Here is a 25,141-nt window from a genome sequence, read left to right as displayed (position 1 = left end):
ATTAAAAAATACAGGTATATACCCATTTGTTTTGTCGACATTGCAGCATATTTTATAAAGCATTATAAAAGTGTAAAAAAAATTGTGTGCTTCATAGTGGTGTAACGGTACACTGGAGTCACGGGTTGGTATGTAACTCGGTTTTGCCGTCATTATTTGGTACAGGTACAGTACAATAGGAATAACAAATCTCCAGTACTTGCCTTTTCAGTTTATTTTAAACAGGCAGAAGTGTTTTGTCACATTCAACTAAAGAGCTGAAGAGCTTCTTGTGATTCAAAAATACAAATTAATCACGTTAAGTAAATATAAAACTTTATAATCTGCAAATTAGGCATTTCTAGTTCAAAAAATAATCTCAGCCCTTTAAAACAACGGAACAACAATAATAATATATTAAATTTAAGATTCAGTTAGCTTCAAAACTGAAATCTTTTATTAAATGCACGTAAACAGAACCGTGACCATCTGTGACGGTTTGGGATGAATGCATGTACCGTTAACATCCCTAGTGCAGCACTACATGCAGCAACATGAGAGCTGATCAGTATGCAGGCCACATTTTAAAGAGCAATGGGTCGTCTGTTGAAAACCTTGGGTATAGACTAACCCCAACGTCCCCACGTTTTCTAGTAAACAACACCTAATTAACTAAATGACTTCTTCAGAAGAGTAACAATTTTGCACCAGATACAATTTAGATTACAGCAACTGCAACATGATTACAAAGGATCTCCTGTGGGATTGATGGTCCCATAATTAAAAGACTTGATTGTGAGCTACATACATTGATATAGAGTTAGAGGCTTAAAGCTTAAAGTTGCAATGAATATGAGGTACTGTTTACACTAGTGCTAACTATACGTTTTGTAATATCCTGGCATCCACCCTTCTCCGACATCTTTGTCCTGCAAAAATGAGCATTTGAAAATGCTGAAGTTTTAGTTTAGAAATGCTGGTGTACTGTTTCAGTAAGACAGACTGAAACGCAAAGTTTTAAAATTGAAATGGCTATCCACAGTTCATCTCTGACTGGTCCTCTGGATTATTGCGTATCGTTCCCTGATTTGTCAATTCGTCATCACACAATCTGTTCCCTCACAGTTTCACAACTGGTAGACGGCATTTACAGATGTCAGCAAAATATGCACATGCCCAGTGAGTGTGAATGGTCATGCATTTTACACAGTATATTGTAAACAGAAATCATTTTCCTGAAATACAGTAGGAGTAAAAACATGGACCAGTGTTTTCATTGTATAATGACACTTTTAAAAAACGCAGACTAGTCTAAACGCAGTTTGAAGTAGTAACAGTGTCTGTATTGAGACAGATTATCATAAAATAAAGTAAAAAATATGGTGGGACGTTATACATGCTCGATGAGGACTCAATGGGACAGTTTACACAAGGAAGGAGACAATTCTCTAATCATTTACTCATCCTCCATTTGTTCCTAACCTGTTAGACTTTCTTTCTTCTGTTGAACACACAAGATATTCTGAAGAATGCTGGAAAAAAGCAGCCAATGACTTCCAAAATATTTTTGTTCCTACTATGAAATGGCTTCTGGTTCTTCAGAACAGTTTAAAATCACTTGAGTGTATGTTTTAATATTTGGGTGAACAGTGCCTTTAAGCTGCACACATGATTGGAAAAGTCTTGCATACATCATTAGATAAAAGTTTAAAACCTTGCAATCAGACAACAGATCTATTTTCAGCATTTGAATAGAGGCGTACCTCAAAGCGTCCGTTCATGTGGGGACTTGTCCCAGTCGGGCTGTCCTCCTCTGTAATGCCATCGCTGGTATCGCTGTGTGTGGCGTCATCATGGCTCCATGATCGTCCAAAAGCTGCCCGCCGCTCTTCAAAGTCTGCTGTGCTGCTCTCGCTGGTGTCGCTGCACACACTGTTCTCACGGCTGCGCGACTTCAGAATGGACTTTCGAGGTATTGGTTCTCCATTCACCAGGTCCACAAACACCCTAAAACACACACACAGAAAGTGTTGAAACGGAAGAGCTAGAAACACACTAGAAAAAGGAAGACGAGACTAAAAGTGAATGAATGTTTCCTGTTACCTATAAATGTCTGCTGGGCTTGTGATCTTGTAACTTTCAAGAGGAGAGTGGCCACTGCTTTTGCCACTTTTCTTTTTATGTTTGGCTTGCTCTTTTTGTTCTTTTCTTTCGCTGAACTTCAGGGTGGTGTTCTTTCCTGTGTTTATCCTTACCTTTAAAAGGGCAAAAGAAAAATAAATGAATTATGCAAAAGGTTTTGATTTTAAGACATACATGAGAAAGAAATTGAATTAAAAAAATGTTTTTTAAAAAATGGGTTGGGGTTGAATTTAACAGAGTAAAAACCATCATTTTCCCTTCATTGAGCAAGTAACCATTCATTTGAACTCATTGAAATTAATCACAAGGATGATTTTTCAGTTTTTAAAGAAAAATTACCAAAAAAACTCAAAAGTCATCCAATAAAACATTTGGAGTATTTCAATCAGTGGCCTATAAAAAAACACTACCATCCGTACAACCTCAAAAATAATGTTCTGTTTTTAAAAATTTTAGTTTTTAAAAGGCATCAGTTTTCGTGGTGTCAGATGATCCTTATCATTTTAATAAGCTTATTTACAAAGAATAACTTATTATTATTTGCAGCTGGAAGGACATTCACTATGTAAAACATGTTAGATAAGTTGGCGGTTTATTCCACTGTGGGGGCTCCAGATTAATAAAGGGACTAAGCCGAAAAGAAAATGAATGAATAAACATCTTACTATCATTTACCCCATGGGTTCCCAAACTTTTCAGTCTATCACTCTCAAATTAACAATGCCAGTGACTTGTGACCCCCCCAATATGCTCTGAGGTGGTTATACATATACAAACCTTGTATGCAACAACGCGCACACACACACACCAATAGTCCCAAGTCTATTTTTAATTTAATTTTGTTGATCAAGTTTGCAAGTTTAGTTGTGGCCTGTATTTATTTTTAATGTACGCGAGTGGCGTAAAACTTTATCTTGGTTCCACAAAATCAATCTGCCGCATCTGAAGCTATAGCTGTGTCTTTAATATAACATAATCATGTAATTCTCTTTCATTTGTTGGATGGAAACGCTGCTTTATTAGCAAATATTTTATGCAATATTCCAGTTTTGTGCATAGATTTAATTCTCATCTTTGGGAGAAAACATAGCTACTGACTTCCATAGTTGGAAAAAAAATGCTATGCCAGTCAATGGCTACTGTTTCCAACATTCTTCAGAATATCCTATTTCGTGTTGAACAGAAAAAAAAAAAACTCAAACAGGTTTTAAACAAATGTAGGTTGAGTAAATGATTTCAATTTGACGCTCTTTAAATGAATTATTAAATCTATAATGATTAAAATCTTTTTTCAATATAGCTTTTGTAAAAAACTAATCTAAAAGGAATTTCTGAGGCTGTTGACAAACCTTTTTGAATTCCACAGTGTGAGAAAAGTAGATAGTTGGAAGACCATTGTCAGTTTCCTCTTCACAGTCTTCATCATCCTCCTCCTCCTCAGGGTGCGAGCCATTAGTGCCGTTCATCTGAGCTGTGAGAGATGATGCTTTCCAGCCATTTTCCTTCTGATGGCCATTAACCTGGACATCACTGCCACCATCTGCTTCCTTCTCTTCCTCTGAGGAGGAAGTGGTGTCTTCTCCATTAGTGTCTGTGCTGTCCAATCTGGTATAACAGGGAGAAACAAAATAGACTAAATCTGTGAGTGTACTACTAAAAATCTGCAGCTAAAAGTTTTAGAGAGTACTTTTCTGTATGTCTACTGCATTTTTTTATTTACTTATGCATATTTGTGAGTTTGTGATTAATGGATAAGAATTGATTTTTAAAAAAATGTCGATCTTACTTAAGCATGCTAAAAAAAGAAATCTCTTGAATAAATCTTTGTACAAATATGTAATTAAAATCACAATTAAACGGTAAAAATATAGTAAATACAGTGGTGAAAATAAGTATTGAACAAGTCACCATTTTTCTCAGAAAATATTTTAAGGGTGCTGTTGACTTGACATTTTTCCAAGATGTTGGTAATAACTAGGTAAATCCATATATGCAAAGAAAACCAATATAATTAGACTAGAAATTGAGTTATGCGAAGCAAAATGAAATGATGCAGGGAAAAAAGTATTGAACACATGAAGAAAGGGAAGTGTAAAAAGGCAGTGAAAGCCTAGACAGCAGCTGAAATCTCTCAGTAGTTATTTAGCAACCTTCTGCCCTTCATCATTTAAATGAGTATTAGCTGCTTTAGTCCATCATTTACATTATCAGCATGATGAATATGAAATCAGGGTGGACATTTCAGCAAACACAGCTAAGGAAACTCTTAAATGGTTTTAAACAAAGAAAATCAAGCTGTAGAATGGCCCAGCCAATCCCCTGACCTGAATCCAAAATAAAATACAAACTAAAGACCATCAAGCTTCTTACACTGTTGAAATCTGTGAAAAACCTCACAACAGAGAGTCTTTAAGATGCCATCACCAAAAAAGTATTTTATTTAAAGTGTTAAATACCTTTCAGTAGTTCAGTACTTTCTCCATGTGTCATTTTATTGTTTATACACAGAACTCATTTTTCAGATTTATTTTATTTAGTTTTATTTTTATGTTTGTATTATTTGGGTTTTTACCTAAATCTGTTTCAATACCATGTCAACACCTTTAGAAATATTATTCCCAGCAAAAAAACATGGTGTGTTCAATACTTATCGTCCCTGCTTTATATTAAACATTATTTCTTTTATTTTTCTATTTAAATTTGATTGACTTGATACATTTTAAAATGTAATCCATTCATGTGATATAAAAAATACATTTACAGCATCATTTTTCCAGGCTTTAGTGCAACACAACCTATAAAAAAGTATTCCAATTACGGTTGTCACAATACTGGAATTTGATACCACTGGGTACTGAGATTTTAAAAACCGGTGAACCGATGATTTTTGCTGCCAATCACAGTCATTTCTGTTGAGCATTTGAACACAATGGCAAATCAGCATGCTCCACAGTGCCTAAATGTTTGCGGAAAATAAACGTTTTAAAAATTTCAGTACCGACTGGTATTGAATTCCAGTATTGAGACAACCATAATTCCAGTATGCTGCCTTTGAGTTCAATAAACATTTCATATTGTAAATATATAAAACAACTATTTCATATTTTTACTGATTTTTTTTTAAACACAGAGTTAGTTGACGAGTGTTTTTACCGGAATCTCTGGTCCTGCAATTCCTCCTGTCTCTCTAGTTCGTCAAGTCGAGCCCACAGCTCCTCCTCTGACAGCACTTTTGCCTTTCTCTCTTCATCGTCATCATCATCTTCTTCTTCTTCATCTTCTTTCTCCTTGTTATCTTTCAGCTCCAATATATATTCCTGCTTTGGCTTAGAGTTGGGTTTGTGGGCCAAGCGATGTTTTCCTGGCAGTTCAACTTACTGATTAATAAAAGATACAAACAGCCTAATAACGCTTAAAGATAACCTGAATATATTAGATTTACCTTTGGTAATTTCCTCCTCATTTACTACCTCTTCTCTTATGTCCACATAATCTCCAGTCTCCTGTTAAGAAAGTAATAATGTGATGTTTCCATATAAAATCACACAGTAATGAGGTCATGCTACGGACACTTACGCCAGACAATTTTTTAAGGTCATCTGTAAAATCGGCTCTGTTTTGAAAGTTCTTTATCACTTTTTGTAAGTCGTCTAGTGCATTTTCGACATCTGGAGAACAAGCATATATGTCAGGTCAATGGATTAATTGGCTAAAGTGATATATTAGTAGAAAAATGCGAACTCACGTTTCTTTCTGTGTTCCACAAGTGTGTCGGCTTGTTTGGCAGAACATTTTGCGAACCAGTTATCCCCGAGGAGCACCGTTACCTCATTAGTGTGAACTAACTTCCCCGGCATGAAAGCCAAGGGACCAAATGGTACCTACAGTGTAAAAAACACCATATAATGAGCATGTTAAGGACTTCTAACAAACATGGACTTCGAAAAAATGTGACATGCAAAGGCCCATTCATATAAAAAACAATAACTATAGATAGATAGATAGATAGATAGATAGCTATAATGTCATCAAAATCAACACATATTATCATTGTTATTATGAGCATGTGCTGCAATTATGTTGTCTGTAGAGGAGTGAGATAATTATTGTGTACGATAATACTGTAATTGTCATTTTAATGATGTGCTGTTTAACAACGTCACTCACAAAAACATCTTACAGATTCTAAAAGGAGTCAGTGTGTGATGAAGATTATTAGGATGCACTTAAAATGACTCTATAATTAAAGTTATGAAAACGAAAATGCCAACCTAAACCGGAACAGAATATCTCAGAGGAAGATTTCAGTTTTTTAATTCAGATTAAAAAGATTAAAAGGCGGGTGAGTGTGACGTAACTGTTTTTTCATTAGAGTTCAAAGGTTGCCGTGTCCAAATGCTTCGTGATTTCCAAAAATCTCATATATGTTATTAAACTATTAGAATGATCATATTTTATCAGTTATTATATTTTATTTGTGACCCCTGGGGTTCTTATGCTAGATTAACATCACAGCAATAGCGTTAGTTGCAGCAGATTGATTTTGCAGTACAGTATTAAACTGTCGCGAGGGACTTGAGTTGTTATTTTAGGGGCTGCGGGCCATGACAAGTTGATTTAAAAAAAGCACCTAAATAGTTTTGCAACTTGCGATTTTTTCCCCCAGTTGAATAAAATATTTTTTATTAATATATTTCACCGTTAAAGATATTTTAAATAGTGTAAAAATAATGTCGTCTTGTTCTCATGAACCCAATCTCATGGAGTAAGCATCTAGTCACACCCCTACCATTCATAATTCCTTTCTTTGTTTCTAAATAAATCAGTCGTTTTCAATAAATCACTAGAATGAGTGTTTAATTGAATTATAATTCAGGGATGGATGATCCAAATCCATGTTTTTCAGAACCAATGCGATAGCAAAAATTCAATATTGGCTGAAAACGATAAACATGATTTACCTGTGGAGAATTACTATCCCTGTAATAATTTAAGATGTAGATTATTAGATAATCTTTCTTGTTTATTAAATGCAACCAAATAAATACAAGCTTTCTACAGGTTTTTAGAGTTCTTCAACATATATTCTTTAGTGTTCAGCAAAAGAAAGAAACACACAGAGGTTTGGAATCACTTGAGGTAAAAAGTCAGTAAATGTTCATTTTATGCTTTTTAAAAAGTGCCCTCATACCATAATATCATAAGACAGCTTGTCAGGTAAGGTCCTGAGGCGATCTTGAAGAGATTCATAGTCTTTTCCCACTTTTTCCCTGTCAGTCACAGAGAAAAACAAATCACTTAAAAAGGAAAAAACTTGTTTGTTGCCATACGATTTCTATTTCTGTCCCATCTGCTGAATGTCTTTTTAAAATACTGACAAGGCATATAAAAAGACCTGCCAAATCTTTTGTCATAACCATCAAACGTCTATATAGAGAGTATAAATAGCATTTCAATTCTAAATATAAACATGATACAAGTAATAAATCATTAAATAAGCTTCTGAGAAACATTGACATTGATGATAATGTTATGGACAACGAAACTTGCTGAACTACACGAGGACACTCACCAGTGCTCAATTTGACTTCTGCAATCTTTTACCACCTGTTGTGGAAACACAGACAATGCATCATTTCATAACTACTGAAATATTAAAAATACCACAGACAACAATTAACAACCACTGCTAAATTATCAGTAATGTTTTAGTAGCGTGAATTGGCCATCACAGAGAATGACAGTCCTGAAAGTTCCTTGTGAAAAGTGGGACAAGCCTTTACATATTATTCCCATTCATGTCATTTCTCAATAAAATCAGAGTAAATGTTACATTTTTTTTTTTTTTGCTATTGAATGTTTTTTTTTCAATTTCCATAAAAGGAATGAGGTTATTTCAGAGTGACTGGCAAAACAATGACAGTTTCAAGGTTAATTATGTGCTAAACTACTAAAATAATGTGATGATAGTAGGTTAATTATAACTTCCAATGTAAATACTGGTGTGGAATATGCAAGATCTTTACAGATTCTACAGGTAAATGACAAGATGATGTCAAAAAAATTTAAATAAACACACAAACACACACGTTTTGTTTGGCTGTACGATATTCTGCTATATCAGCACTTGTACAGCCTTCATACTCTTCTGTATTATTCCGCCCACATAGAGTGACAGCAGATGAAAAAACTTACTACAGATTGACAAATATAAGGGTTTTGGACAACATAATGTACTTTTGAGGTGAGAATGTAGTTGTTTAGATTGCAACTTTGCAGTTTATTTATAAGGATAGTGGCAATTTTAGAATATTTATAATTTCTGAGAGACCGTTAGCCTGTCACTGAGCAAAGCATAGACGGTTGACGTTTTGCTACAGAATGGCGACAAAAACCTCGATAAGTGCTTAGGGGAGGAAAAATTCAGCAAAAATAAAAATAAAAAAAATCAAATTACAGCTGATCAAATCATTATAAATAAGTGTCACTAAGTTGATGTTTCTCTTTTGTATGTTGTAGTGCTGTATTTATACCATAGTAATCTGGTTGCATTTGCGTTGCTTTGGTTTTTTCGGGGTTAATTATTGTGATCCCCCAATCGCAACAGAGAAATACTGGGAAATCTCTAAACATTGATGGCATTTCATGCCGTTCATCCTTATAATCTTAAAATGTGAGCAAAATGACCTGTTTTGTCATCACTTTAGACATTACGCTAGAGAATCCTTTAAATACTAGCTCTAAAGTGACGTTAGTGAATTAGCACAGGTTTCTGCTGTTCTGATGTCAGGTGCAGATGTGAATAATTGCCAGAAGAAGGTAGTTCCTCATACAAAAGTGTTTTTGAGAGACTCCGGTAGTCTTATGCCACTGAACTGTTGAACTCGTGGCAGTGTGATATGGCTGTATATCGTCACTGGTGGGACACTAAGGCCAAAGGGTACCAAAAAAGAGGTACGGTTCGCTTTTAGGTAACTTTTGACATTTTAAATGGCCATAAAAGCATTCCGAATACTAGGTAATGTCAAATAGAACTTTATAATTCTAAGGTGACGAGATTATATATATATATATATATATATATATATATATATATATATATATATATATATATATATATATATATTAGACACACACAATTATAAAACAAACTTTTGTAATATAAAGAAACTAAATTTATGACAAAGTAGTAAATGAATGATAGAATGATACTGGCAGAGAATATGGATTAAAAGTTACAAATACTTTGTGTTTTGGGGTTGCACTGTAATGCTTAGGACTAGGAGTATTTTAATGTCATCAAATGATACATGTTCTAAATATACCTGCCAATATACAGTATATTCTACTTGGTATAAACTTCTGTTATGGTAAAATATTTTTTATGGGTGTCTTAAGCTAAATGTGGCCATAATAATAAATGTAATAGACAAAGCTATAATTATTATTTTGTTGCTCAGGGATTCTAAAACAGTTTTTTTTTAAAACACATCTTTGCTGTAAAGAAAGCAGGTCAAACGTAATTTTCAAATCCAGCCAACTGGGTGTTTATCTTCAACTGTGAACAAATGGGGTCAAAGACATTGTGTGTATGACATTCACCTATTCTTTTCACTCCATGCACATAGAAATGGGTCAATTAAACCTTACCTTCACAGGGAGTCGTTTCCATTTCATTGCCTACTCTAAAAGTACTTTAAGCTTTTACTTGCTCTATACATTAAGGCAACGTGGGCATGTGCCATGTGGTTGATTAAATTGGAGTTAACGTCACATGTAAAGTTTTCTACTAACATCAAGATAAGCTTCATGTAAACACATACACGTGGATTTTACAGCAAAGTATTAAAAACACATGCAAACAAAAATGCAGTAACTGCAAAAAGAAAACCAACGGCAACACGTGATACAGAGAGAACTTTCCAGAGAATGAAACGGGCAACGCTGCAAATATACAAAATAAACGACATTAAAATCGACGACAAATCTTTCAAACGCTGATGACAAATCACGTTTATGAACATCAACAATAATATCTGCAGGAATGCATTGTTGTTATGGAAATAAACATTACTCCTGACCTTCCTGTGCTCATCTTTCAACCTCTCCACGCCTCGAGGCAAATCTCTCGTACTCCGTTTGACTTTCCCAACTGCAGCCATTTGCTCGTGCATCCACAATCAAGCAAGGTTTTTGTGTGATTAAATATCCAAAACAATGAATGCTCAGGGGTTTGAAGTCCTATAGAAATGTTTATGAATGCAATGTGATGCGTTGCACTCAATTTGTCGCCTCGTAGTCATCAATGAAGCAGAACGAGTCGTCCAGTATATCGAGATTGAGACCATTTCACACGTGCATGGTACGATGTCAATCTAATCCCGAAATTTCCTCTTGTTTACAGTCCACCGACGGCCTGCTTCCCCTGCGCCATGTTCATCTAATCACGGATGTAGTACGTGCTCTGGATATCGCTCTCCTTCTACGACGCAAGCACGTGATCTCCCACTTTTGCTATTTAATTTCACTTTCATTTATAATTTTCGACTTTAAATGCTTAGCTGCAATAAATTTATTGAGTTATTCGTGGACTTAAATGATTACATGCTGAAATGAAATTAAATAAACAACTTTTAGTATTAACGCCACTCTTTAAAATTGGCAAACGAAAGTGGTCGCTTGTTGGGACACGTGTATATATACATATTTTGATAACAGTAAATGTAGGTACTGTCTAAGCGCTTTTGTTCTGTTCACTTTATATGTTTAAATGAAAACATGGGTTGATGATGAGAGGATGTAAACAATCCTCACGCCAACGTCACGTGACGTTACGAAACAGGAAGTCGTACAATTTATGATTCGACAAAAACAAAAGGCTTCTGTACAATTCAAGGAGCTTAGAATGACCATTCATGATCATTCTAAGCTCTTTGGTACAATTTCATGTAAGAAAGTTTGCTCATTACCCCACATTTAAAATAAATAAATAAATAAAATAAGAGAAGTTACATTTAAACTGATTAATAGATGCTATCCAAACCATTTGGATCTAAAAAGGCTTATGAATAATATTAACATCAACTGTCCATTTTGCTTAGAGATTCCTAAAACTTCTGTTCATTTATTTTGGAATTGGCCTCATTCAGTGACATTTTGATGTGATATTCTTGATTTTATAAAAGATTATGTGCTGGCACATTTTGCATTTACTTATAAGAATTTTTTTTTTTTTTTGGTTTCTGTAAAAGTCAAAAGGAAAGTAATACTTATTTCATAACCTGATTTTTTTGTTGGGCAAATTTCATATTCACAAAAACAAATTTTGTAAGTGTATTTTGTTTAGGGTTAGGATTTTCTTTCTTAATGTAAAATTGAAATGAAAATGTATTTTGAGTCTATTGAGGGATCAACAAACTTAAAAGCAATAAGAACAAGGACTTTATTGCAGGATTTGGCACTTATCTTGGACTAGATGACTGAAAACCCCTGGATTGTTGTTGTTGTTTGCCCTTACAAAAATAACTGCAGTAAACGAGAGCAGTAAACTGAAGTAAAACTGCAGTACAACAGCAGTAAATAGAAGTATAATTGCATATGAATTAAGTACAATTGCTATAAAAATGAAGTATAAACACAGCTCAAATGCAGTACAATAAAGTTTAACTACAGTTTAAGTTCCAGTTAACAAAACAAGTAAACTCTGTCTTTACTGCACTTGTGCAGTATGCCAATGTCTAATATGCCAATGGCGTGTTAAGTACTACACTTATGATTCAAGGGATTTGTTCTTCAACACCTTCCGAGAATATTTTGTACTTTTTTAGGGATGTATTTTTTTGGATTCAAGTAATTTTTTATTAAGAATTTTAAGAGTTAAATTGCAAAAATAAGTGCAGTTAATTGATCAGTACAACAGCATTAGCCTATATACAACGAAAACTGTGGCAAAATTCAATGCAACTGCAAAATAGCAGTATAATAAGGTATAAACAGTTTAACTGCAACACAATAAAGCTCAACAGCAGTAAAATCTGCAGGACAGCTGAAATAACAATAAATAAACTGAGAGGGAAAATATCGTCACCATAGAATTATAAGGTTCTATCTGACATTTTTTGTCAAAATTGAGTTATTCACATATTCTTTTTAAATGACAACTTATTTACATTATGGGATTTTTTTTCACAAGTTGAACTCCTTTCAAAATACTGAGCTAAAGTAAATTTTCATATTTTGCAGTGCTTCTTGTCCGGTGTGAGACTCACTTTATGTCGTAAAGTGAAACTATAGAAATTAAAAATGTTAAAAAAATAAATACATTGCGACCATTGTTTTTGTTAACATCCCTCAAAATGGTCTATACTCACTGAGAACGTCTCTTCTATATGGTGTATGCCCATAGACTAAAATTACATGGTGTATGTCCCGAAGACTTTTATTTTGAAGAAAATGCAGCTCGTAGGAACATTTTCCGGAAATGGCCTCAGCTGTCCTCACATTGAAGCATTGAAGTACTTCTAAGCGCTTAAACACGTTTTCACACTAATATTTATTACCGTAAGGATTTTATTACAGTATTGGTGAGTAATTACATTCGAATATAAATCCTTTGCTTGTTAAAATAGTTCAGATGTATGTCAGGGGAAAATATGTGTGCTTGTGTATATAAATACAGCTTAATGACCTAAAACAAAACAAACCATTGGAAATCATTGCATTTATGTCCGATGCACTAATAATGATTGAATAATGATTTTTTTCCATATTACTTGTTTCTTTTTCTAGCTGAAAAAAAGCAACTTTCTATCTAGTCATGATCAGGCACTGCAGGATATTTTCACATCTTGTCTTGAGAAGTCAGTCAAGTCATGTACACTCAAGTCCCGTTAGGATACTCTTGCCCTTGTCAGCAAACACATGTACTGCATCCCCACGCACTCATTCTACCAACGTCAAGGTGCGCTCATACTTGCAGTACATGAAAAGGAAAGTCCAAGGTTCCCCAGTTCCTCCATACAATCACGTCTGCCAAGTTGGAGATCCTGTCCTACGTTCACATGCTGCTGAAGTTGAACCCGGAGCCATTCAAGGTCCAGAAGTGCAGAAGGTCATAAAGACCCTGGTGAAAGTGATGAGAAAGCTGGAGTGTGTTGGTCTGAGTGCACCTCAGATTGGTGTTCCTTTACGAATATTAGCCCTGGAGTATCCTAAGAAAATGCTGGAGGAAAGCTCCACCGCTTCTGTTGAAGCTCGAGGTCTGGTGGCAGTGCCTCTTATGATTTTTATAAACCCACAGTTACGGGTATTAGACGGACGCACAGTCATCTTCCAAGAGGCGTGTGAGAGCATCTCTGGGTATTCAGCATCTGTCCCACGATATGTGTCTGTAGAAGTCTCAGGTAAAAGATGTCAACCTGTATTAAAGGGTTTTACTCGCCTTTGGCTCATCCAAGATGTAGGCGACCTTTAAAAAAGATTTTTAGCAGGAAATGTGGTATTTTTTTATGTATAAGCTAACAAAATAAATATATATGTGACTCCTGATGAAGCATTGAGAGGTCTTCACATTGAGGACTGCTTGTCAAGGCTGTAGATTAAGGGTTCCTTCACCCAAAAATGAAAATTCAGTTATTATTACTCCAGACTCATGCCGCTCCAATCCTTTGAGACATTCATACAATTTTGGAAAACAAATGACAATATTTAAGATGAAATCAGAGAGTTCTCTGACCCTCTATAGACAGTAACATTCTCGAGACGTTCAAAGTAGAGCTGCACAATATATCGTTTCAGCATCGATATCACAAGGTGCACATGTGCAATAGTCACATCGCAAGATATGCAAAGTTAAGTCTGAATTATAGTTGACCAGGAGCCACAGAACTGTATTTAATTACTGTATTCATGCAAAATTTATATACAATTTATGCCCAAAAAAAGTTCTCACTTTTTTGTCTTGTTTCTTGTCCAAAGATCTACATTTTAAATTAAAAACAAGATTTACTTACACCGCTTAGTTCAAAGTCCAGAAAGAGAACCAAAATTATTTTCAAAAAAGTAAATGTGACTTCAGTAGTCCATCTTAAATCGTAAACTCCAAGAACAATTTTGTGAGCCAGAAATCTGTATAAATGACTTATAATAAATGATATATAAATGCCAGTGTTTTTTCTTCCATGATGTGTAAGGGTGTGCATTTTCTATGGGACGAAAATTACATTTGTCCATAGTAAATGGACCCTGATGTGGACCCTGAAATGGACCCCTGATTATTTTTACCGTTTTTTTTTCTAGTTGCATTTTTATTTCTTGTACAGTCGTTCAACTTCATTAGACATACCTCTATGTATCATCAGAAACCAAGGGTATTAGTTTAGTTTTGCTTGTACATCTCTGTAAGTGCTGGTAGCCATTGATTTAAAATCTTCATGTTCTACTGAAGAAGAAAAAAAACAAGTCCCCTATATCTGGATGGGGTAAGGGTAAGTAAATTAATAACAATTTACATTTTTGGGTGAACTATCCCTTTAAGTGACAATAAGACTAGATTGTAAAAGCATTTAAACCAGTGGTCTCAAACTCACTTCCTGGATTTCCACAGCTTTGCATAGTTCATCTCCAACTCACACCTGCTTAATAGTCTCTAGTAGTCAAGAACACCTTAATTAGTTGGATCAGCTGTGTTTGATTAGGGATGGAGCAAAACTCTGCCAAGCTGCAGCCCTCCAGGAATTAGGTTTGAGACCTATGGTTTAGACTAGGGGTGTCGAAACTCGCTCCTGGAGGGCCGTTGTCTTGCAAAGTTTAGTTCAAAGTCAAACCCCAATCAGACAGACCTGGGCTAGCTAATAAAGCCCTTAAAATGCTGTCACCCTAGAGTTTGATCATGCGGAATTCTGTTGTGCGGCGCTGCGAAAAATAGTGGGATTAAACAAGACGATTAGACATTTAAAAAAAGCCAGCGAGTGGTCCATGTTTTAAATTTCTGTCCAGAGAGGTCATGTGTTGATCCTTGTTTCATCTCACGCAGTCAAGTAAAGCAGGTCAGAGTTCACCAAGCTTGAACTTTGCACCGCAGTGGCCTGCGAATCTTGACGCATGGCCTTGCGTTTCCGGTCTGATACAATCGCGTGCACGTGAATGGAAGTCTATGGGGAGAAAAGTCTAGTGTGACCGCAGCTTTACAAGGCTTTCTAAAACTTCCTTGCAGGCGTGTGAAAGCTAAAATCTGCAGGACAACGAATCTCCAGGACCGAGTTTGGACATCCCTGATTTAAACAATGTAAATATTTTTTTGTGTCTTGATTATCCTCTATGCATCAAATCAAAGTTTATCTTCTTTTCTAAGGTCTTAATGAGAAAGCGGAGGAGGTCAGCTGGAAAGCCAGTGGATGGCCAGCCAGAATATTGCAGCATGAGATGGATCATCTCAATGGAGTGTTATATATTGATCACATGGACAGCAAAACCTTCATTAATGTAAAATGGGAGGAGCATAACGAATAAAGTTTTGGAAACTTCATTGTTTTTTTTATTTCAGACAAAAATGTTTCTCATCAGTTATCTGAAACAACAATTTTATCATCTTTCACAACTAAAGAAGATTTCTAATGTCTTACTGCAACAGCATGCAGCGGAGACTTAATCCACCTCTTCATATTCAATAGGATAATTTTAGTTTTATTATTTAGAATTTAGAATCTTTTAAATAAAATAATAGGCAGAATTAATTCCCAGACCCTTTATTTTTACATTACCTCTATCACAATAACAAGTGAGTGTTATAGTACATTAGATAATAACATGGCAGTATATGAGTCTAAACAACATGGAGATTGGTTAAAGATGTTGCTGAGAGTCAAAACCATAATCTTCCAAAATACATTAAACCAAAAGCTTAATACAATAAATCTCACAAAATCTCATCAATAATAGACAGCTCTGTTGTACAGTATGGTATATACACAAGTGTGACTTTTTAAACTTTCCTGTAATATATGGCTCTCTTATCAGAAAAAATATTACTGATTAAAAATGAACCCATTAACTAATAGCTATAGTTCTATCCCTTATTATTTCGGACTGCAAAACCCCCCCAAAAAACATTAACAGATGGCTAAGGTTCTATACCTATACATTTCTGACTCGTAATTATCAGAAACAGAAGCAGACTGTACAAACTTAACATTTGTCAGTGTTCTTTTAAACCGGGGTGGAGATGTCAAAAGGTTTTCCACATTTACATGACAAGGGACTTTTAAACCAACATTCTTTGCAATACAGGGCACCACAGAACCTGCATAGCATAAAGAGTTTAAAGCTTGAGCAATCTACACATTTGGTTGCGAGTTCTTGTATCTTGTGCTTTTCAGAACAGTGCCATCCATCAGCACACCTAGAGGTGTGAAAAACTTGACAAGTAAAGCATACAAAATTTGGATAAAACTGGCCATCATCGCAGCAGTGGTGATGTGGTATTGGCAGACAAGGTGATTCTGAAGTACTGACTTCTTGAGTGTGCTGTATGCGATGTTCTTCCTTAATGCAGTTCTGCCCATCTTTACATAGGAAATCATGGGAGTATTTACAGGTGTGGCAGATTACATACACTGGCCCTCCAGACAAAAGACATGCGTGTCTCCTTTGAGAATTCAGTCTTTCTCCTTGAGCGGGCTGTATTCTTCCTGTAGGCTTAATATTGTGTGTAAGCATGTTGCAGTTTTTAATACCGCTGCAGCTGTGGTCGTGAATCAGCTGGCAATCGTAGCAGACCAAAAATGTCTCCGAAGTTGAACTGGCCACACAATGATGCGTCTTCAGTAAATCTTTCGATTTTTCCTTGGCCAGCCTAGACTGGTCTTGTCTTGAATGAAAGTCTTCAGCTTTGTGCGACCACAGAGCTAAAGCGTGCTTGTTATTTCTGCACTTTTTATAATGGACACACATTGGACTGTGAACCTCTCTGCATATCTCACACTGGTATATGTACAGCTCATCTGGAGTGATGCATCTGCACATCACTTTTCCTGCATCACTTTCAGATTGATCATCAGCAATGTTTTCTACTGGACCTGGGTTATTATTGCCAAGTGATCTTCTCCGCATTGCGTCATCATTATTCCCAAAGTCTAATTGTGAGGGATCTTTGCGAAAAGACTTGCTATAAGGAGAGTGAGGTGGTGAACAAGAGCTGGAGGTCCCGTGAGAGGCATCTTGTGCAGTGTACAGATCCACATCACTGTCTGATCCACCTGTCACAATGTCAACTGATGCTCTAGCAGCTTCTGACTTGACCTTAGTGTTCTCTAATGCTAGCTGAAGACTGTGGCCCACCTGCCTCTCCTTAATAAGCTGCAGAACCCACTCCACGTCTCTGTTCACAGAGCCCGAGGCAGAAAGCAGCAGCTGGCACTCCATCCGAGCCACAAAGAAACCACAGGCCAGGCTGAGTAAGAAATCAGCAGGAACTGGTTTGAGGTTCAGTGCCAACTCCTCTTTTTGGTTATTACACGAAGGCTCGTACCCGAGCAAACCAAAAAGCTCTTTAGTCTGCTGAAGGGTCAGCGTTGGTTTGATTAAATGGGTGAACATACCTGAAAACATCTTGGGAGAGAGAAGTTTATGTCAAGACTGTGAAAACAACAAACGAGATGCTGTTATGTAAACCTAACACCAGTTTTACCACATACCTTCACCAGTCTGTACTCTCTTCTCCACGGGTAGATGTAAAGATTTAACGCGGCGAGCTCCAACACTTCAAAGGCCTTGAAAAGTTTCTCAAGCCCCTTTTGACCAGTTTTTGAGGGAAACGATTGAAGAGATTCTTCCATCACCGCCAGTGTATCTAATGTAAACAGATTGTGTATCTTCTGGCCATTGGCATTCCGAAGGAGTGACTGTACTTCTTTACAAAGTTCCTCGTTTCGACATACAAAAAATTGATCCCCCTTTTCAATTTGTCTTTTCAAGTTAATATGGTACTTATTGGTGAGACCATCTTCTGTCTTTTTATGAGCAAAAGAACTCATCCTTTAAAAAAAAAACAACAACAACAACAACAGTTCAATCCATCAAATAAGCAACAACAGTAACAACTTTCTGATCAAAATACAGCATTCAGGTGCAACATTTAGCTGAGAAAGAGCCGAATGACGTTATTAATAGTCGTCGTGTGTACAAAAACTAAACCCAAAATTGAATAATGAAGGATACTTAATGAAACATAATAAATTTCTTTCATACTTTGTTTTTTACTGTAACCCCAAAGGAATATGCCTCAGTAATCAGAGCTTTCTGTATGTAAAGGTCTTGCAAACTCTTTTCTTCACTCTGCTGATACTTTTTGTGGCAAAATTAGTTTTTCATTTAGTAATAAGAATAATAACAAGAACATAAGTCTATTAGGTGGTTCATTCTGCAGTGGCGACCCCAGATTAATAAAGGGACTTAGCTGAAAAAAGAAAATGAATGAATGAACATACGTCTATTATTCCAAAAAGAATGGGTTAGTAAACCAAGTGTTATTATCTATTAGTCTAAGTTTATTCAAAATATTGATTGGAGGAAGGTTTGGTTATTATAATAAATATCTAATTACAAAATAAAATCAATATCCTGTTAAGCTTTTTTAACCAGATTTATTGTAGACATGGATGTTTATTGTTCATTTTACGCAGAAACAGTATCTCATATTTTCTGCCATTGTCTGTATACAAAAGGTTTATGGTGAAAGGTTGCGAAATTCATTCATTCATTTTCTTTTCGGCTCAGTACCTTTATTAATCTGGGATCACCACAGCAGAATGAACTGCCAACTTATCCAGCATATGTTTTAGGCAGCGGATGGCCCTTCCAGCTGCAACCCATCACTGAGAAACATCCATACACACACTCATTCACACACATACACTACAGACAATTTAGCTATACCCAATTCACCTACTGTATAGCGCATGTCTTTAAACCTGCGGAGGAAACCCATGCGAACATGGGGAGAACATGCAAACTCCACACAGAAACGACAGCTGACCCAGCCGAGGCCCGAACCAGTGACCTTCTTGCTGTGAGGCAATTGTGCTAAACATTGCGCCACCATCACGCCCTGTATCTAAGTTTATAAATTATAAAGGGCTGTCAAATTTTCTTTTACTGTATGAATATGTCATTTTTGTTTTTTGAACTATGATAAGTTGGAAAATTACGCTTATGGTATTAACCTTATGATTGTACCCACCAAGTTTCATAACCAACATTGTATATTTAGCAGTAACCTCTTTTCTCAGTGGTTTTTAAAGAACTAGATATTAATATGATCACCATAAAGGAAAGTTCAAACAAAAAAGCTAAAGTTAAAACGGTGTATTTGTTTGACACGTTTAAGTTGCTGTGAGTTAGCAAGGCCTTGCATTATTTGTAATATATATTTTTTTCTCATTTGTTATTTTATGTTGTTTTACCTATTGAGTTTTTGTACTTTTATATAACTCTATTATGCTTTTCATATTTTTATGTACACTTATGGAATTGTTTTGTATGTACCTGAAGATTACATATTAACATTCAGTTTATCTATTCGACTGCTAAAACGTGAAAACGTGTAAAATAATAAAACATTAAAAGCTTTTTTCAAACACGGACGTTACTTCTAAGACAATTAAGTTACTAAAGCGAAAGTGAAGATGGAAAACATTAGTTTCGTAATTATCTAAATTTAGCGTCTTACTTATTTTTGTTCATTAATTAATAACTGAAAATTGTACGTATATTTTATGTTTATCTCACTGTTTAGGAAATACAAACGACAGATTGCGCTGAAACCTTTACAGACTTTGTATCTTGTCGACTTTCCAAACACAAACAGCCACTGACGGATTTTATAAGAGTTCAAATCAACAAAGCTCGTGACACAACATCACCGTTCACACCGCACTGTTATAAATAACATAAACGAGTTTTGTTACCTGATTAATCTTCTTTTGCGTTCAAAACAAGTCGCTTGCGAGGAGCTCGGTGTTTCACGGCAGAAAAACTTTTTTATGACATCACTTCCGTATTCGGCTCACGTGAAAAATTAAATGTCGTCAAATCTTAAAAAGTCCTTAAAAAGTCCACTTGATATGATATTCAAAACTAATAAACGATAGGATGTGAAGGACATGAAGGATATTTCTTGGAAGGATAAATAAACTCCCATGTAATTCCATATTATATATTTATTACACCTGAACGCATTGACAATGTTGAGCTGTTTTCTACTGTTGACAATATTTTGTTATTGATACTATGCTATATAAACTCAATAATGTTCTATTATTCCATGTAGAATAACAAAGACATATGAATTATATTCATCATTTATTCATTTTCCTTCGGCTTTGTCTCTGATTCATCAGGGGTCGCCACAGCGGATTGAACCGCCAACTATTCCAGCATATGTTTTGCACAGCGGATGCCCTTCTAGCCGCAACCCAGTATTGGAAAATGATTTATATTTGTGATATATTATTATATAAAAAACTGTTTTCAAATATTAAAGTTTTATAGTTTTAATGGATATTTTAGATTAAAATGTTTTGAAATGATTTAAACTACAGATACTACTTTATTCACATTTTATAATTAATTATTTTATACTCATTATATAATTATTACTTTTTTATAATTCTTTATTAATTAGATTTTATATTATTTAAATTACTATTCACTTTAATATTGATTATTAGCCTTATTATCGTATTTTGATTCATTATTTTATGACAATGTATTTTATGTAAATTAAATACAGACCTTTAAATAAAAACAAAAACAAAACACTGACAATATTAATCCAACTAGTGTTAATAATGTGATTTTGTGATACCTTTTGGTTTTGTGCTCATATATATATATATATATATATATATATATATATATATATATATATATATATATATATATATATTTATATATATATATATATATATATATATATATATATATATACATACATACACACGCACACACACACACACACACACAGAGTTGGGCAAGCTACTTGACAAATGTAGTGAGCTAAGCTATTAGCTACTATACTTGAAATGTGGCTTAACTACACTAAAGCTACCCTCTGGGAAATGTAGCAAGCTAAGCTAAAAGCTACATGGCAAAAGTAGCTAAGCTACATCTAAGCTACTTTTACAATTTTCATTTTTAAATCGAAGCAGCTTAAATCCAAGTCAATCGTATCATTTATATCATATATATATATATATATATATATATATATATATATATATATATATATATATATATATATATATATATATATATTATAGTGTTATATATACTAAAGTATTTTTATTTTTTTGAGCACGACATCAGAAATTAAGTTATTGCATCTTAACATGTACTTCTCGAGCTATGGTCACAAGGAATCCTGCTTCAGAAATAACTCCTCTCCCTCAGTCATCTTTCCATCAAGCAAGTTTCACCAGAGGTGGCAGTAACGCACCAAAAAGTTTGTTGTCGAACACAGTAAAACAGTAAGAAGAAGAAATCATCCTTCTCCGTATCATATGGGCTGCGTCCGAAATCGCCTTCTACTCAGTAGGTACTGCATTTGAATTTAAACGTACTACTCGGCCGTTAGAAAAGTACGTTCTATACAGTATGGAAGTGAAAAGTATGAATGGTATTCGGACGTACTACATCTGACATTTTGTCATGGTCACGTGACCTACCTGCGTCAATTACGTCGCTTTACTCCCATTCATGAATTCGCTCGCGGGGCATCATGGAATAGCGCAGCATGCATGGGATGCGCACTCTAGAATCTCGCCGGAAGTAGTAAGTCATCTGGGTACTTCTCGCCTACTGATTTTTCGAATTCTATGAATTCGGACATACTACTCGGCTCGCATACTGATTTTAGCGTACTATATAGTATGGAAGTATGCGGTTGCGGATGCAGCCATGGATTTATTTCCATCGAATAAACACCGGCCTCACAGCTCAGTGAATGTCGGTGCCGCCACTTATTGATCCACGATCGGTAAATGTAGTTTGTGTGAACGCTACTGCGCTACTTGACAAATAAAATAGCTTCGCTACTGAAAAGCTATTTGATTTAGAAAGTAGCGACTCTACCACCACGCTACTAAGAAATGTAGTTAAGCTAGTACCTTCACTACTTGTAACATGCTAATAGGACCTTTAATTTGCCAGTAATCTGGGTTAAGCGCTTTCGGTGAACTTTGTGCTAATGGAAAAATCTTAAGGTCTGTTTTCTTTCAAAATCAGCGATCTCCACTGGCTGAGTGATATCCAATATAAAGTGGGTCTTGGTATGTACAAGAAGCACTGCATTAAATTACATTTTTCCCCGTCATGTCTTTATAATATGAGCATTTATTTTACCCCAGTATATTCAATGGAGCTTCTGCGCTAGCCTGCCGATTCTGACGGGCGCGTGCGAGTAAAAAGCCCTTTGTCTCGTTTTTCGCTTGAACAACTAAACGAATGCCAAAGTTTATTTAACTGAATGTATTTTAATTACATTACAACATCGATGCTGTAAAAGGAACCGTATAAAATGGGGAAAAAACTCACAATAACAGGTATCCGGAAATTTATAAGTATGGGAACAAAACTAGCTCGGCATATACCCAATTATATTCATCTGTCTCCATATTTTACTGCATCCCAGAATATTACACAGCACCAAAAATGTAAAAATATGTATTGAATATAATTAATATGTTTTTGTCCACAGCTGACGCAATTCGCCGTGACGCAGATTCCCGAGTCTGTATACTCAAATGAGGTGAGCCCTCTTCAGCGCTCACCATGACAATGAGACTCACAGCAGTGACGTGTCTTGTAAAAATTTGCTTCTGCATTCCTATAAAGCTCGTCGGTTCTCTCTCAGTGTTGTCAGTTTGCTCGGTGTTGCTGCTTGTGCTTGACCAAGGTGAGTTCAATACCAACGGTACGAGTGGAGCCACGACAATCCCACGAAGTCCGCTTTGTGAGGCTTCACTCGGGCCTGTTTGTGCTGTAGTTCCTTGCGGTTTGCATACATAAACACAATATCGCGAAGAACATTATGTGTTTGTTGCTCGAAATGTGCCGCCGAGCAACATCCAGTGAACACTGGCACGGCCTCCCAACAAACACATTTACGTTGTAGCGATGTCTGCACAACGTTGTATTTTTTCAAAGGCAACGTTGCCGCTTACGTGCTCGCTACATTGTCACAACGTAGAAATGTAAGACGTGAGAAGGCTGTAGCAACGTTGTCGTGCGACATTCAGCAACCGCGAGGCGGCGTTCTTACTACTTGTATTAATATTTTTTGTGGCAGTTTATCAATACTGCCTAGAATACAGGATAAGCAGCAATTCTTTTCCAGTATTGCTTAATATTAAATATTGTTCATTTATTTTTCCTATTTCATTTAACAACTGCATGTGTAAACTTTAAAGTGTAAAAATGCCACACAAATGAATATAATCAAACTTTTTATTATATATTTCACAACATTTAATACATACAGTACAAATCTAATTATAAACAAACAGTATAAAGTTTAGATTATATATATATATATATATAATTAAACTAAAGGGTAAACAAACAAGAAAAGTAAACAAGAAATCATTAAAATGTATATATATATATATATATATATATATATATATATATATATATAAATTAAAATTCAGACACTGTGCAGTGAAGCTCTGGACTGGAGAATACAGCAGACCAGGGAGCGCAGCTGAAGACCAGGCATAGTTGTTGGTATGGAGAAAGCAGTCAGAGGAAGAAACAAATTCAACAGATAATCCAGCTTCAGAGATCCACAGCAGACACAAGTCAAAATAGGCAGTAAACAAGAGAGGACAGATGGAAACGAATATGACTAGCAAGTTATTGAAATTTCAGACATTTATTGTAATTTCATTACATATAAAATCTCCAGTGAACGGAATGCCGAAATGTTACTCGCTCGTAACAACTTCATTACGGCTTTTGTGTGTGTGTAATGTTGGAACAGATTGTTGTCGAAATCGTAGGTTTGTTTGAATATTCACGATTTACGTATCTTATTTAGCAAGAAGAAATAAAGCAATACTCACGTCTCCTCGGTCGTTGATGAATGAGACGACGGCTTGTTGAAATTTAAACTGATTCAGCTGTGACCAGTAAATGTTGTACAGTGGTTGTCCATGCAACCTAAGCACAACCTAAAGTATGCGGCCCTCGTGATGTTTAAATGGCAACCTTATGACATCGTTGTGACAACCTTTAGCAACAACGTAGAATCCTCAACCTTTTTACAATGTTGGTACAACGTTGTAGGAAGGTCGCTACGTTGAGGCAACGTTGTGTGTTTGTTGGGCTGGCGCCCGGTTTACTCGTGCACTCCCTGGGGCGAGGCGGCTTTTGAGCCCTAGGCAGGGAACAAACAATCTTCGAGGACCCTCAGGGAAACACGGGAGGCCTATAGTGGGACCTCGCTGCAAGGGTTATGGTAGGTGGGAGCAGCGAGGCCCACTCATCGTCTATTTTAAACTATAGTTTCAAACTTTAGTTTACTATAGTTTGAAATAGAAACCATGGTAACTATTATGATTTAACTTTATGCAAAGAGCTTAGAATGACCAAGAGGCGACACTCAATAGAACGTTCCAATGCAACAGCAGCGCCCAGCAACAGCCCCGGATTCCGCCATTTTGAAGTGCAAGCGATCGGCCGTGATGGCAAGCAGCTGCTTTGTTTTTAATTAATTTATTTAAAAAGCGAGTTACAGCTAAGAGACGACAATACAACACATTACGTTACTTTAAAAAGTGTTAATAGTCTTGATAAAATGGCCGCCGCGCCATCTAGTGTCTGTTTCCTAAATTGCCTCTTGGTGAGTCTATGCTCTTTGCTCTATGTCTGACTGTTGTAATGTTTTGCGTTGTTTTTTAGCTGAGTTGTTGAGCAAAGAAGGGCAACCGTTGAAGACAACAGTTGAAGACAACCGCGGGTTATA

At 35.7% G+C, this 25,141-nt stretch overlaps 3 protein-coding genes across 5 annotated transcripts in view; 1 reads left to right on the top strand and 2 right to left on the bottom strand.

Annotated features, from left to right (window-relative positions):
- The window catches only part of uri1 (URI1 prefoldin like chaperone), a 68,707-nt gene extending 58,137 nt beyond the window's left edge, over positions 1-10,570 (bottom strand). Inside the window, exons 1-10 of one of the 3 annotated variants that reach the window (XR_015514355.1) lie at positions 10,203-10,563; positions 7,694-7,728; positions 7,313-7,391; positions 5,867-6,002; positions 5,698-5,789; positions 5,564-5,624; positions 5,275-5,482; positions 3,471-3,726; positions 2,083-2,234; positions 1,188-1,986 (exon numbers count right to left, since the gene is read on the bottom strand). Coding sequence is in view for 2 of the 3 variants with exons in the window: in NM_001030145.2 (NP_001025316.2) it covers positions 1,743-1,986; positions 2,083-2,234; positions 3,471-3,726; positions 5,275-5,482; positions 5,564-5,624; positions 5,698-5,789; positions 5,867-6,002; positions 7,313-7,391; positions 7,694-7,728; positions 10,203-10,283 (1,344 nt within the window). In the remaining variant the exon portion in view is untranslated. Of the gene's footprint in view, positions 1-1,187; positions 1,987-2,082; positions 2,235-3,470; positions 3,727-5,274; positions 5,483-5,563; positions 5,625-5,697; positions 5,790-5,866; positions 6,003-7,312; positions 7,392-7,693; positions 7,729-9,771 lie in introns of all 3 variants that reach the window. The other 2 variants (NM_001030145.2, XM_087292187.1) reach the window with 2 other exon arrangements.
- Positions 10,571-12,561: 1,991 nt separating this feature from the next.
- Positions 12,562-15,646, top strand: pdf (peptide deformylase, mitochondrial). The gene is given in 3 exon segments (NM_001033730.1): positions 12,562-12,704; positions 12,910-13,523; positions 15,473-15,646. Coding segments are annotated over 2 exon segments (744 nt in total). The 5' UTR covers positions 12,562-12,704; positions 12,910-12,937; the 3' UTR covers positions 15,631-15,646.
- A 204-nt stretch (positions 15,647-15,850) lies between these two features.
- On the bottom strand, positions 15,851-20,182 carry spata2l (spermatogenesis associated 2-like). Its single transcript, NM_001386847.1, has 3 exons — positions 20,085-20,182; positions 17,814-18,153; positions 15,851-17,727 (listed from the first exon to the last, which is right to left on the bottom strand). The coding sequence occupies exons 2-3, from the start codon at positions 18,150-18,152 to the stop codon at positions 16,327-16,329; spliced, it is 1,740 nt and encodes a 579-aa protein (NP_001373776.1). The 5' UTR covers position 18,153; positions 20,085-20,182; the 3' UTR covers positions 15,851-16,326.
- Between the last annotated feature and the right edge of the window lie 4,959 nt (positions 20,183-25,141).

This window comes from Danio rerio, chromosome 18 (genome assembly GCF_052040795.2).
Source record: "Danio rerio strain M-AB ecotype USA chromosome 18, GRCz13ab, whole genome shotgun sequence".
In the NCBI taxonomy this organism is placed as follows: Eukaryota; Metazoa; Chordata; class Actinopteri; order Cypriniformes; family Danionidae; genus Danio; species Danio rerio.
This window is presented reverse-complemented; position numbering and strand designations above follow the sequence as displayed.